Raw genomic sequence first — 16,046 nt, forward strand, 5'->3', positions numbered from 1 at the left:
TTTTTTTTTCAGTTCTCAACTGTCAAATGAGTAGTCGTTACAATTCTGGTGCAAACAGACACTGCGCGTGTCGGAATGGTCATTTATCCACAAAAAAATAGTAAATCAACAGTTTTTCAAACGCACAAACCAAACAGTTAAACAATTTATCCAGATCTGGGGAGGAATGGTCATTTATTCAGAAACAGCTACAGATCAGCTGTTTCAAAAATGCCCAATCAACTTATCTAGATAAGTTGCAGTTGCCCCAAATAGACCCACAGTCTGACAAAAGGCATTTAAATTAAAATGTTAACAAAGGACAAGTGTAGATAGATAGATTCAGGTGTAAACCAGGTAGCCAAAAAAAAAAAATGACAAAGGATACCTGCTCCGCCAAGTCCATGTATTCGATGGTCAGAAGTCGGGCGCAGAAGCAGGGCACAGCACCATAATGCACAACGGCAGCACAGGACGAAGGCAAAACATCACACAGATGAGTAAGTGCCCTTGCAGCGAGCAGCATCACATCGGGGTTGCTCTCATGGTTGAGAAGCCCAACCAAGACGGGCACAAAGGAGTCTACCGAAAATGATCCCAGAGAATCCTCAGTCCCAATCGACAACAACTCGCAAAGTTGCGTCAGTGCCTCTACCTGCCGGCCCTCCTCCCCGTCGGCTCTTAGCCCGGATAGTATTTTCTTGAGTTTGCTGCTCTGGTGTGAGGAGGAACCTGACAAGGCAGATGAAGGCAAAAGATCATCCAATCCCGCGCCTAACTTTCGCAGAAGCCCCTGAAGAGCACTGCTAGCAGAACTGAAGTTCTGGTGAAGGGCACTCACGCCACCTTCGCTATCGTTGTCATCATCTGCACCGCCACTGTCGAAGCTAAGTCCTAAGATTCTCTCAGCTTCTCTATCCATATATTTCTCCCTCTCCCTCTCCCTCTCCCGAAAGCGAGAGGAACCCTCGGAGGGGTCCCTCTCCTTACCCTTGTCAGCAGGAGGATCCCTGTCCCTCACATTGCTCCTTCCGAAGTTACGGCGCTCCCGGCGACCACCAGAGGCATTATCAGAATCCATGACGGGGGAGGCTGTGCTGTTCAAGGCTTGGCGAGTGCGGAATGCAACCGGCGTATCAGAAGAGGAGGCAGAGGAAGAGCGAGGGCGCTTCGATGCACGGGTAGCAGGGGGGTTAAAAGAGGAGGCCTCCGCCCTCTTCCGGCTCCGCGTTTCCATACAAGAGGGAGCCGGCCCACGCCTTGGAAGGCGGCGATCAGGCGACGTCCGCCTGGGGCATATCGGATCAACGAAAATTTTGAAACTTTGTGCTAGGAGAATTGATGAAAGAGGGTAGATCGAGTGGAGAGAAGACCCTGATAGGGTATTCTCGAACGGAAGAAGCAAAGGAGGAATTGGAATCAAATGGTTCTAGTGAGATGAAGAGAGAGGATCAGTAATCGAAAGGATGAAATGGGGAGGGAAGAAATGAAATGGAACCAGGGAGGAAGACTGAGGGGAGCGCCGGTTCAGGCCATGGAGGCGTTGAGATTAGTGAGTTCAGAACAACAATATGTCAGCAATGGTTGAGTATTCATTTTGAAGAATACGATAAATTTGATTTTATACTATCACACAATTGCCAAAAAAAAAAAATATATATATATATATATATACAAGTATGATTCTTATTCATTTTTTAAGAAAATATGCCTAAAAGTTTTATTTAATTAAAACACCTCTGTTATTGAATAAAAAGCTCAAAGCCCATTCAACCTTTAAATGCGTAGCTTCTTGACTATTCTTCTTTCATGCATGTTTGTACTATAATGAAATTTCATGATGATGATTATTTTCCATTCATCGTTTGTGATTATTAATAACATTCTAGTTATTTATGATTGCAATCAATGCTGACAGTTAAACCATTACCCATAACACTAGTAAACATATTATAAATACTAAGAACTTACTATAATCAACTTAAAATTATGAATTGAACATCTTTTGAATAATTATTATAAAATAATTGAATTAGTACAATGTAAGATTATTTATACAAATGAAAATCATATTTTGTATGGAAGAAAATTAAGCTCTGTAATGAGATATGTTCAAAAATAAAGAAGAAATTATGAGAATTAAATGAAGGCTAAAATACATTCAAACTCTCAAACAAATTAAGCCAAATGTCTGCTTACAAGTGTTCGGGCAAGTGTAAGAAAGTGCTTAATTAAGAGCTTATTCAAGGGTCATCACTAGTCATATCAAGATGAAATATTTGAATTTATATTTTGTTATTTATATTTTAATGTCAGCTTCTAGAAAGTTTGAATTTTCGAACTTGGAGGCTCTTATAGCAGGTCATAAAAAAATAATAAAATAGCAAGGTGGTTAGCATCTTCCTCTATTAATGCCCACCTACAATTTCTTTCAAATTTTCTCCTCTCTTTTTTTTTTTGAATCTTTAACATTGTAACCCCTATAAATAAAGTTGATGTGTAATGACTTCAATCAACTGTTAAATAAAATATTTGGGTGAGATTTCCTCTCTTGTTGATTGGTGTTTGGTGGTTTCAAGTGTTGGACTTTTCTTTGGTGAGATTATGTATTTATATTTACTTTTCTTTTGAGTTATTCATTATCTCTCCATAACACTTGCTCTAAGATCTTCACCACCCCTTTATCCACCTCCTAAACTTCTCTTAATATCAATAACCAACAACCAACGTTTCATAATCATTCCAAACCCCTCTTCATAGCTCTCGACTAAGCTAGAACATATTATAGTATAGTCTTCTTCTTTAACACTTAACACAATTGTAAAACCATCTAAAACTATCATTTACTCCATATCTTATGTACCTATCCTAAGATAACAACTTTTAAGCCATCCACCCACTTTTGAGCCACTTTCCAAAATAGATATTTTAAATTAGCCCACACTAGCTGCATTTAGACTACTCTTTGTGTGTTAAGCACCATTCTCTTTTAAATATTTTAAACAACTACCAAAATTTTCACATCAAATTGTTATACGCAACACCAAACATCCATAGTATTTGTTAGCACTCATCTCACCATAAAGTGCACCCACCACCATCATATTTGGTAATAGATCTAGGAAGGAACATTGCAGCAATAAGATATTTTTTGGGAGTCTTCCCCTTATGGTATGCATAATGGTTCAAAAATTAAATTATGATTATAATAATTTTCATCACCCTTAATAAATTAGGTATTAGATTTTATCGAGGACTTATTTGCATGCATGTGAAGATGAGTTTTGTGATTCATTTTCTTAGCAAAGAACTTTAGTAAGTTTTTTTAACTTGCATCTTATGTATTTTCCTTTTCCTTTACTAAAGATCCATTATATAGTTTACATGATTATAATAAATTTTATGAATCTTCATAAATTAGGTATTAGATTTTAGTCAGAATTCATTTGCAAGCATGTGTTGTTGATTTATTTTCTTAGTGAAGAATTTTGATGAGTTCTTCAAACTTGCATCTTATGTACTTTACTTTTTATTTTTATCAAATATCAACTACATAGCTTCTCATTACTAAAAAAAATGACTTTTTTCAAGTTAATCATTTTATTTATGTTAATCTTTGGTTTGGTGACCTAGTTTATCATTTTAAATTATTATTTAAATTAAAATTTTTACTTTATTTTTAAAAGAGAAGTAGTTATCTAAATTAGTTTGCATGTTTGCTAAATTTTAAATCTTAGATTTATTTTTTTTATTCTCATATTTCATGCATATTTTTTATTTTTATCTTTATCTATTTAATTCTACTAAGTAGAACTCTTAAATAAGGGGAAAATTGATTTAGAGAAAAATAAGGTTTTTTTAATAAATGGATATCATATTTTGTATGAAAAAGCATTAAGCGGTGAAGTGAGACATGGACAAAAATGAAGAAGAATAATAAAAATCAAGTGAAGGCGAAAACAGATTACAACTTTCAAGAAACTGGAAGTCAAATGTCCACTTACAAGAGCCCAAAAAACTATTCAATAAGTGTCCATTAGAAAAAAAAACAAAAATCAGATCATAAAGAAATATTTGAATTTATTATTTGTATTTTAATTTTAGTTTCGAAAAGTTTGAATTTTCAAATTTGGAGGCTTTTATGGCTAGTCAAGAAAAAAATTTGGAAGGTGGTTAGCCTCTCTCTCCTTTAATAGCCACCTACTATTCCCTTCAAAATTTTCTTTTCCTTTTTTTGACTTTTTATCAGTGTAATCCTTATAAATAGAGCTGATATGTAAGACTTAAATCAGTTGTTAGATGAAATATTTGAGTGAAATTTTTCTCTCTTGTTATTTTATGTTTGGTGGCTTCAAAATGTTATCTTTTATTTGGTGAAGTTACATATTTAGTTTTGCTTTTCTTTTAAGTTATTCATTATCTCTCCGTAAAATTTACTCTAAAAACTTCACTACCCCCTCATCCACATCTTAATCTTCTATTAATATCAAAACCTAACAACCATTCCAAACCCCTCTTCATAGCTCTTGGCCAAGCTAGAGCAAATTAAGGCCCAGTCTAGTTCTCTGACCCTTACAAAAATTTTAAACCCATCTAAAACTAAAAACTTATTTTAAATCATAGGTACGCATCCTAAGTTAACCACAAATAATCATTTCCAATAATTTACCCACTATTAAGCCGCTTTTCCAAATAAATATTTCAAATTAGCCCATTCTAGCCTAATCTGGACTAGTCTTTATATGTTATTCATTATTGCCTCTTTAAATCTTTTAACAATCCAATAAAATCCTCATGTCACATCATTAGATGCAATATCAAACATCCATAGCATTTTTTAACACTTATCTCTCCATAAAGTGCACCCACCACCATCATATTTGGTGGCAGACCAAATCTGGAAAGGAACAATTTGACAATAAAATAGATTAGGGGAGTTTTACACTTGTGGTGTGCCTAATATCTCAACCATTAAAATTATAATTACAATAAATTTTACCACCCTTAATAAATTAGGTATTATATTTTAGTAAGGATTCATTTGTCTAAATATGAAGATGATTTTGGTGATTCATTTTCTTAGTGAAGAACTTTGGTGAGTTTTTCAAATTTGCATCTTTTGTATTTTAATTATTATTTTAACAAAAATCCACTACATATCTTACATTAATATAATAAATTAGCTCTCATCATAAATGAGGTATTAATTTTTAGTGAGAATTTATTTACATTTTTGTGAAGATGACATTGGTGATTTTTTTAGTGAATAACTTTTATGAGTATTTCAAATTTGCATCTTATTTATTTTCATATTTTCTTTTATCAAATATCCACTACATGGTTTCTCTTACTCAAAAGTAATTTAAGATTTTTTTTTCAAGTTAATCATTTAAATTGTACTAATATTTAGTTTAGTAATCTAGTTTAATAATTTCAATGATTACTTAGATTAGAATTCTTACTTTATTTTTAAAAGAAAAGTAGTTATCTAAATTATTTTAGTGAACTTTTTTATTCTCAAATTGCATGCATATTTTTTTTTATTTCACTTATTTATTTCTACGAAGTAAAATACTTGAAGAAGGAAATAATTGTTGAAAAGTAATGTATGGGTTTTTTTTTTTATAAATGAATATTGCATTTTGTATGGAGGAAATTAAACACTGTAATGAGATATGATTAAAAATGTAGAAGAAATTATACGAATTAATCTAATACTAAAACACTTTCAAACTCTTAAGCAAATGAAGTCAAATGTGTCCACTTCCAAGAGCCCGAAAAAGTGCCCTATTAAGCACTCATTCTTAACCCATCACAACATATCAAGAAGAAATATTTAAATTTATATTTTAATTTTAGTTTCTAGAATATTTAAATTTTTAGACTTGGCTTTTATGGCTGCTCATAAAATATAATAAATTAGGAAGATAGTTAATATCTTCCTCCGTTAATGGTCACATATCATTCTCTTCAAAATTTGCTCATTAGTTTTTTGAATTTTTATCATTATAATCCTTATAAAATGGGTTGATAAGTAATGAATTAAAAGAGGAGGCCTCCACTTGCTTCTGGCTTTGTATTTCCATACAAGGAGTAAACCCTCACCTTAGATGGCGGCGATCAACCTACGTCTGCCTTGGGCATATCAGATCAAACAATATTTTGGACCTTTGTGGTAGGAGAATTAGTGAAAGAGGGGAGATAAAGTGGAGAGAAGATCCTGATATGGTTTTCTCAAATGGAGAAGCAAATGAGGAATTGGAATCTAATGGTAATATAAGGAGAGTGGATCAAAAATCGAAGGGATTAAAGGGGTTGGAAAGAAATGAAACAGACCTATGGAGAAAGATGAAAAGGAGTGCTAGTGAGGTATAAAGGTGGTGAGATTAGCATATTTTTGATGAATTAAATGTGAGTTGAGAACAACATATCAACAATGGTTAAGGTATTTATTTAGAAGAATTCGAGAAATATGATTTTACAAAAAAAAATATATGTAAGTATGGTTATTATTAATTTTTTAAGTAAATATGCCTAAAAATTTTATTTTAATTAAAATACCTTTATTATTAAATAAATAATTCAAAACCCATTAAACCTTTCAATGTGTAGCTTCTTGACTATTTTTCTTTCATGAATGTTTTTATTATAATGAAATTTCAAGATGATTATTTTTTTCATTCATATTTTATGAATATTAATAACATTATAGTTTGGTTATTTTTTATTGTCAATAATTTTCACACTCAAACCATCACCAATAACACTAGTAAACATATTGTAACTACTAAGAACTTACCATAATCATCTTTAAATTATGATTAAATCATATATGCCCAATATTCTAACAATAATTGTACACTTTTTAAATAATTATTATAACATAATTGATGTAGAGTAATGCAAGATTTTTTATTAAAATGGAAATCATATTTTGTATGAAGGAGAATTAAGTGGTGCAATAAGATTTGGTCAAAAATTAAGAAGAAAATATTGCAATCAAGTGAAGGCTAAAATACATTCAAACTCTCAACCAATTGAAGGCAAATGTCTGCTTACAAAAGCCCAGGCAAGAGCAAAGAAAGTGCCCAATTAAGAGCTCATTCAAGGCCCATCAAAGCAGTCATATCAAGATAAAATATTTGAATTTTTTTTTATTTTGCTATTTATATTTCAATTTTATTTTTTTGAAAGTTTGAATTTTCAAACTTTGAGGTTTTTGTATATGTTCATTAAAAATAATAAATTAGGAAGGTAGTCAGCAACTTCCTCCATTAATTCTCATCTACCTTTATTTTTAAAATTTTATCTTCAAATTTTTTTTTTACTTTTTATCATTATACTCCCTATAAATAGAGCTGATGTTTAATGACTTAAATTAGCTGCTAAATAAAATATTTGACTGAGAATTTTCTCTCTTCTTGTTTGGTGCTTGGTTATTTCATGTGTTAACTTTTCTTTAGTGAGATTAGGTATTTATATTTACTTTTATTTTTAGTTATTCATTATCTCTCCATAACACTTGCTTTGAAATGTTCACAACCCCCTTATCCACGTCTTAAACTTCTCTTAATATCAATGACCAACAAATAAACCCTTAGAACCATTCCAAACCCCTCTCATAGCTCTTGGCTAAGCTAGAGTATTCTAACCCATGACACAATCCTAAACTCATCCAAAACTAACTATCTACTCCATATCATACAAACGCATCCTAAGGTAACTACCAAAAATAGCCATTTACTCACTCTTAAGCTTTTTTTTCTAAATAGATATTTTAAATCAGCCTAAACTAGTTGAATCTAGACTAGTGTATATATTTTAATTAACATCGCCTCTTAAGTCTTTTAACAATCTATCAAAATTTTCACATCACATTGTTAGATGAAACACAAAACATCCATAGAATTTTGTAGAACTTATCTCACTATAAAGTACACCCACCGCCATCATTTTTGGTAGCAAATCCTGGAAGGTGTAATGTAACAATAAAATATTTTAGGGAAGTTTTACCCTTATGGTGTGCCTAATGGCTCAACTACTAAAATTACGATTATAATAAATTTCACCACACTTAATAAATTAGGTATTAAATTTTAGCAGGGATTCAATTGCATGCATGTAAATATGATTTTGGAAATTCATTTCTTAGTAAAGAGCTATTGATAAGTTTTTCAAACTTACAACTTTTGTATTTTCCTTATTCTTTTGCCAAAAATCCATTATATAGCTTACTAGATTATAAGAAAATTTATCACTCTTCATAAATTATGTATTAGATTTTAGTCAGAATTCATTTGCATGCATATGAATATGAGTTTTTTTATTTATTTTTTTAATGAAGAAATTTGATGAGTTTTCAAACTTACATCATACATATTTTACTTTTTTATTTTACCAATTATCAAACACAGCTTCTCATTACTCAAAATTTAAGACTTTTATTTCACGTTAACCATTTTAATTATGCTAATCTATGGTTTCATGACCTAGTATCATTTTAAATATGTATTTTCTTTAGAATTTTTACTCTATTTTGAAAAGAGAAGTAGTTTTCTAAATTAGTTTGCATATTTGCTAAATTTAAAATCTTACTTTTTGATTTTTATTCTCATATTGCATGCATATTATTTATTTTTATTTTCATTTATTTAATTCTATGGAGTAGAATATTTCTTGAAGAAGGGGAGAACTGATGTAGAATAATGTAAGACCATTTCTTGCAACAAGAAGAACTATAATAAATGTGCAAAAAGGAGAATTAATAATGAGAGTTAACGATCAAGAAGTAACATTTAATATTGCAAAAGCTATGAAATATCCTGCAATATAAAAAGTTAATGAATGTTTCAGAATGGAAGTTACTGATTATCTGAGTAATGAGCAATTTAAGGAAGAGTTTGAAGACAAATTAAGGCAAGGAGAATTTTTTGAAAATAAGGATGAAATAATAGAAGAAGATTTAGATTATATTCAGTACAAAATTAAAAGGTTAGATTTGTTGGAAAATGATAATAAAAATCTTATTCCTTCAAGTATTAAAGCACCTGAACTTGAATTAAAAATACTACCTATCCATTTAAATATGTGTTTTTAGGAGAGTCATCTACATTGCCTGTTATTGTATCTTCTGAATTAATGAAATTCAAGAACAAAAATTAATAGAGATGTTAAAAAGATATAAAAAAGTTTTTGGATGAACTTTAGCAGATATTAAAGGAATTAGCTCAATTTGTTTGCGCAGAATTCTATTAAATGAGCAATACAAGCCTAAAGCTGATCCTCAGAGGAGATTAAACCTAATAATGAAAGTTGTTAAAAAAAAATTTAAAATGGCTAGATGCTGAAATTATATATCCTATTTCAGACAGTGCTTGGGTGAGACCAACTCACTATGTTTCGAAGAAAAGAGGAGCGACCGTTGAAAAAAATGAGAAAAATGAATTAATTCCAATAAGATAAGTTACTGGTTGGCAAATTTGAATTGACTATAGAAAATTAAACATGGCCACCAGGAAAGATCACTTTCCTTTACCCTTTCTAGACCAAATGTTGGATAGATTGGCTGGAAACAAATGTTATTGCTTTTTAGATGGATATACCGGTTATCACTAAATTTCAATTACTCCAGAGGATCAAGAGAAGACAACATTTACAAGCCCATGTGGAACATTTGATTTTCGTAGAATGCCTTTGGAATATGCAATGCACCTGCAACATTTCAAAGATGTATGATGACAATTTTATTAAACATGAAATGGAAGTGTTTATGGATGATTTTTCTGTATTCGGGACTTTGTTTGAATTATGTTTAAATAATTTAGAAAAGTGCTGGAAGTATGTGAAAGAATCATTCTAGTACTAAATTGGGAAAAATGTCAATTTATGGTTGCAGGAGGAATTGTACTTGGGCATAAAATTTCTAAAAATGGCATAGAAGTAGATCCTGCAAAAATTTAAGTTATTGAAAAATTACCACCTCCTACTAATGTTAAAGGGGTAAGAAGCTTTCTAGAACATGCTGGTTTCTACAGGCGCTACATAAATTTTTTTTCGAAAATAACTAAGCCATTATGTCAACTTTTAGAAAAAGATACGAAATTTTATTTTAATAAGGAATGTATAAAAGCATTTGAATTATTGAAAGCAAAATTAATCACTGCACCTATAATAGTTCCACCAGAATGGGAAAAACCATTCAAAATAATGTGTGATACTAGTGATTATGCTATTGGGGCTGTTTTAGGACAAAGACACAATAAGGTTTTTAAAGTAATATATCATGCTAGTAAAACTCTAAATCATGCTCAATTTAATTGCACTATTGAAAGAGATTTATGAGGTATTATTTATGTCTTTGATAAATTTAGACATTACTTAATTGGAACTAAATGTATAGTGCAAGCAGATCATTTTGCTATTAAATACTTGATGCAAAAGAAGGATGTTAAACCAAGATTAATTCGATAGATACTTCTTTTGCAAGAGTTTGATTTATCATCGTTGATAGAAAGGGAAATGATAATCAAATAGCTGATCATTTGTTTAGACTAGAAAGAGAAATATTAACTAATTTTGCAAATGAAATTTTAAAAAATTTCCCTGATGAACAATTATATAGTATTAATGAAATGAATGTACCGTGGTATGCCGATATAGTAAATTATATTGTAAGTGATATTCTATCACCTGATATTAAAAATCAACAATTAAAGAAATTTATATATGATTCAAAATTCTATTTTCGGATGACCCATGTTTATATAAACAATGTAAAAATCTAATTATTAGAAGGTGTGTGTCTTATGAAGAAACTCAACAGATAATTAAAAGATGTCATTATTCTAAATTTGGAGGACATTTTGGAATAAATAAAACTTCATATAAAATTTTATAAGTTGGATTTTATTGGCCTACTCTTTTTAGAGATGTTAATGAATATATTAAAACATGCGTCAATGTTAGCAAGTAGGAAATATTTCTAGAAGAAATGAAATGCCTCTAAATTATGCCTCTAAATTACACATTATCCTCTAAATTACACATTATAAGTTGAAATTTTGATGTGTGGGGATTAGATTTTATGGGACCATTTATGCCTTCATTTAGAAATTTATATATATTACCTGTTGTTGATTATATGTATAAATGGATTGAAGTTATTACTGTACCAAGATGTGATGCTCAGAGTGTTTCTAAATTTTTAATTAAAATTAGCCGAGAGTAATTATTACGGATGGAGGATCTCATTTTAGGAATAAGAGAATCAAAAAATTGATTAAGTAATATGATATTATGCATAGATTTTCTATTGCTTATCATCCTCAAACTAGCGGTCTAGCAGAAATATCAAATTGTGAAATAAAGCAAATTCTAGAAAAAGCTGTAAATCCTTATTAATTTGATTGGTCTGCTAGATTAGATACTGCATTATGGGCATATATAACTGCTTATAAGTCTCCTACAGGAACGTCCCCATATAGACTTATTTTTCGAAAAAAAACATGTCATTTACCAGTAGAATTGGAGCATAAAACATTTTGGGCTATTAAAGAATTTTATTTTAATTTAAAGAATGTTGGTGAGAAAAGATTATTGCAACACAATGAACTTGAGGAGATTAGAAATGAAGCATATGATAATGCAAAAATCTATAAAGAGAAAATAAAAATATGACATGATCAGAAGATTATTAAAAAAAGTTTGAACCTGGACAAGAAGTTTTATTATATAATACACGATTGAGATTATTTCTTGGAAACTAAAATCCAAATGGTTAGGACCATTTAAAGTGATTAAAGTTTATCATTATGGAATTATTGTTATTAAAGATCCTAACACTGGAAAGATATTTAAAGTTAATGGGCATCGATTGAAACATTATTATGAAGGGCATATACCACAATTTAAAGAAGTTTTATTGTTAAGTCAACCCAACTAAACAAATGGTACATCGGGCTAACGACGTTAAACCAAGCGCTTTGTGGGAGGCAACCCATATATAAATATATATATCTATGTATTATTATTTTATTTGATAAGTGTTTTATATATTAGGAGATAATAATCCCACACAATTTTATATATCATAAATTGAGACAAATATTGGTATTGGAGGAAAATTTGGAATCAAATTGAACAAAAAAATGAAAAGACACGATTTTGGCCTCTGGCGCCGACGACGCCCGCTAGATAGACCATGGCGCTGACAATGCCATCGGGAGACTGACGACGTCTCGAGCAGTTTCATGCGGTTTTGATGTTTTTGGCGAACTTTGGCAGTATTTCTCTCCTTAATAACCGTCGAGAGGTGTTTTTAAAGTCCTAAAAACTGCCTTGGACGACCAGAAGCTTCTTGTTTTTCAATTTCATGGCTTCCAATTCCAGAAATACTTCCAGGTTTGGAGTTTTCAATAGTAGAGAATAGAAGAAATTTTATCAATTTTAACGTGTAGAGATTATACGACAAAGTCATTACAAAGAAGAGGCTTATCAAGGAGAGAAGCTTTTTCAATCATTCAATCATGGATTGATTAATCATGGATTGATTAATCCAAGTTCTCTAATTTATAAAATCATTGTACAAAGTGTGCTACACTACCTGTGCTACACTACCGTTGCAGTTGTTGTACCAGTGGTGAAGGAATTCTATGCCAACTTACATGGAATTACCCAAGGAGTTGTCTTCGGACAAGATAAGACTATACCATTTACTCTGGCGTGAATTAATGAGTTGTATATGATAGAAAATGTTCCAATCTGTCATTATATAAATTTTATCCCAACGAGAGATTTGATGCAAGATGTCTATAATTTTCTGACGAATGAAAGTGATATTTGGGAAATGCAAGATGAGGGATATGCTAGTTTCTCTGCTTTATTGCTTAATCCAATATCGAAACTGTGGCATTTCTTCATTTCTGTAAAATTACTCCCTACCCTGAAAATTACTAGAGTCACCAAAGAAAGGGTTATTTTAAACTATTGCATTCAAATGGAAAAGCCCATTGATGTAGGATTTATCATTTTTAAATCTATTTTGGGTATTATTACGAATGGGCCAATATATGGATTTGGGCATCCTTCCACAATTTTCTTACTTTACAGTCAATTTAAAGTTCCATATGAAAGTTGGGAAAAAGTTTTATTACCTTGGGAACCCATGATTCCTATTGATGATAATTATATTGGGAATGAAAATGAAGCATTAGATGCTATGTTAGATCATTCATCACATGCTTCAACTTCATTAATGCCACAAACAGTTGGAAGTTCACTCACTTTAGAAAAAGAAAATGAATAAAATTGAAAGAGAGCTTTAGAGTATTTCAAATGCAATAGAAAATCTTAAATACCTTTTTGATCACTTAGATTGGAGGATGAAAGAGAAGTTTGATCATACAAAAATAATTGAAGAAGGATTGGTTCGAATGTTTAAAGAAAAAGGATGCATCGAAGAAAATTTGACTGATCAATTCTCGTACCGACCTTTCTACAATCTGTACATTCATTACTAGTATATGGGAGATATTAGAGAAGAAGAAAGCACTGAAGAAGAGGTTGAATAATTAAAGAAGTTGATTAAAGAAGAAAGCACTGAAGAAGAGGTTGAATAATTAAAGAAGTTGGACTCTCTACTAGTTTAAAATATTTATGTATTTAATGTATTTGATTTAGTTTGTTTTAGTTTGTTTTGCTTTAGAATTCTGAATTTTGATTGTGTGTATAGTTTTGTATCAACGAATTTCGATGTTGATTTCTAATTTAGTTTGCTTTATATGCGTGAAAGTGTGATTAGAAAAATGTATTTGTAAAAAGTGTATTTTTATATATAAAAGTTAGTTTGCTATTGTTTGTGAAAATGTTTGTTTGTGAATTATTGTTAAATGAAAATTAGTGTTGAAAAAGACTAAATAAACTTTGGAGTAAATTGAAAGAAAATTGAAATTTTAAAAAATAAAAAAATGGAATTTTAGACCTTCATCGCCGACAGCGCTGGCATGGACGCCGATAGCGCCCTCAACCCGAGAACACCTTGAACCCTTTAAAATTTGTGATTTGCACCGTAAAACTCCATTTTTACCGTTTAGTCACCTTCAACCTCCGATTTTTGCACCTAGGACTTGATTTTACTTGGATTTGAGATGATTTTAAGGCAAAGAAAGTTTGGATTTCATCTTCTCTAGATAAGAGTTACATTTTAAACTAAAAATATTTTATTTTCACCAAGCGTTCGTTTATCTCACATTGCCGAGATCCGAAAGTTTTGGAATTTTTTTAGAGTATTTGAGAAAATCCTTTGGTAAAGAACTCTTACTAAGTAGATTTAAGTCTAAGTAGATTTAAGTTTTAAGTGACTAAGTAGATTTAAGTTTTAAGTGTTTTACATTGTGATTTTCAAAATTTTGAGAATTTATTCAGATTTTTATCAAATTTTCTTAGATTTCCTATGGGACCAAGAATGAGTAAAGGAAAAAGAAAATTAGATTATGATGAATAAAAATTTATCAGCTTCAGGGCAAGTGCTCAATTCAATAGTCTACTTGAAAATAAAAAAGTGGTTATGGATCATGGATTTAAAAATCCAGGAGGAAAATTCGAGCGATTAATCAATGCTCGACAGTGGGAAAATTTTTGTTATTTTACTGCCGATGCGATTATTGGTGTAGTGATGGAATTATATGCCAACTTTACGGAGGCTTCTAACGACTTTGTTTTTGTTTGTGAGAAAATGGTGGAGTTTACTTCAAGAAAAAATTAATTAGTTTTATTAGTTAGAAGATGTGTACTTCGAAGATGTGTATAGTTGCCAGTATAAATCGTTTTCTGCTACGAATGAGGCCTTGGATGGGGTTATTTCTTTTCTTACTAATGAAAGAGGAACTTGGAAAGTGAAGAATGATGTTAAGGTAAACTTTCCTCTTTCCATGCTAAATGTAGTATCTAAGGTCTGACACTACTTTATTTCTGGAAGAATGGTACCAACAAATCATCATAGTGCGGTTACCAAGGATAGAGCCATCCTGAACTTCTTTATTAAGCAAATGCAAAGGGTAAATGTAGGCTCTATTATTTTTAGAAACACGTGATCCATTGCTTTAGGAGAGACCACTAGCGGTTTGACACACCCTGCACTTATCTTCACACTTTGTGAACAGGTAGGAGTTGGCTTTAGAATGATTAAGGAGAGGATCAAGGAGGGGAGGGAGCCTCTAAAACCTATTGGGCCTACTAACATAAATGTTTTCGTTCGCCATGTTGATTGGAGATCTGGAAGTAAGACCAGAGATATTCCTTCTACTTCAAGGACCCCTACTTCTATTGACCCTACTAACTGAGAACTTTTAGAATAGATGATGATCCATCAGGGAGATATCTTAAGAATAAATCATAGATTGCAAAACATGGATGCCAGAAATGCTCACATTGGTGATTTGATACGACAGAAGTTTGAATATGATGCTGCTTATGATGATGCGTTGGTGACATACATGAAGGGTGATCATTGAGTTCAATTTTCTACTCACCCTGTTTTTACTCCATATGAGCGGCAGAATTTGGATGTAGAAGAAGAAGTTGATGATGATTGGTGATTTTTCATTTAGTGTATGTTTGATTGTACTTTAATTTTATGTTGTTTACTTTTGTTATATTGTTGAGACTGTTTATTAAATTTTGAGACTCTATTTTGTTGTTATGTTGAGTTGTCAACTGTAGTTTGTAAAACTGTTTTCATTTCGGGAATTCAGATTAATTATATTATTAGTTTTTGTATTCTGTTAAATGTACTGTAATTAACTCTTTCTCAGCAAATTTTATATGTATTATGTGCAATTTAATGTTTTAAGTCTTGTAGCTTTTTATATTAGCACCTGCAGTATTTCAGAATTAAGTTTCAAAATCAGAACCTTCAACAGGTATGTCTTTTGTTTATGTATTTAATGTTTTCTTTAACCCTTTATTTTTCAGTTCTTCATGCTAAATCTTTTAAAAATTTAAGTTTGGGGGGGGGGGGGGGGGGAGGAAAAATTTTTTTGAAAAAGGGAAAAAAATTAATTTTTTTTTGT

The 16,046-nt window shown here is 31.0% G+C and overlaps 1 protein-coding gene across 1 annotated transcript in view; it reads right to left on the bottom strand.

The window, feature by feature from the left end:
- LOC110032535 (E3 ubiquitin-protein ligase UPL3-like) overlaps positions 1-1,541 on the bottom strand; it is a 73,449-nt gene extending 71,908 nt beyond the window's left edge. Inside the window, exon 1 of the mRNA XM_020736196.1 lies at positions 368-1,541. Coding sequence (XP_020591855.1) covers positions 368-1,216 — 849 coding nt within the window. The 5' untranslated portion in view covers positions 1,217-1,541. The remainder of the gene's footprint in view (positions 1-367) is intronic.
- Between the last annotated feature and the right edge of the window lie 14,505 nt (positions 1,542-16,046).

The sequence above is a fragment of the Phalaenopsis equestris genome, unplaced genomic scaffold, assembly GCF_001263595.1.
Source record: "Phalaenopsis equestris unplaced genomic scaffold, ASM126359v1 Scaffold000964, whole genome shotgun sequence".
NCBI lineage: Eukaryota > Viridiplantae > Streptophyta > Magnoliopsida > Asparagales > Orchidaceae > Phalaenopsis > Phalaenopsis equestris.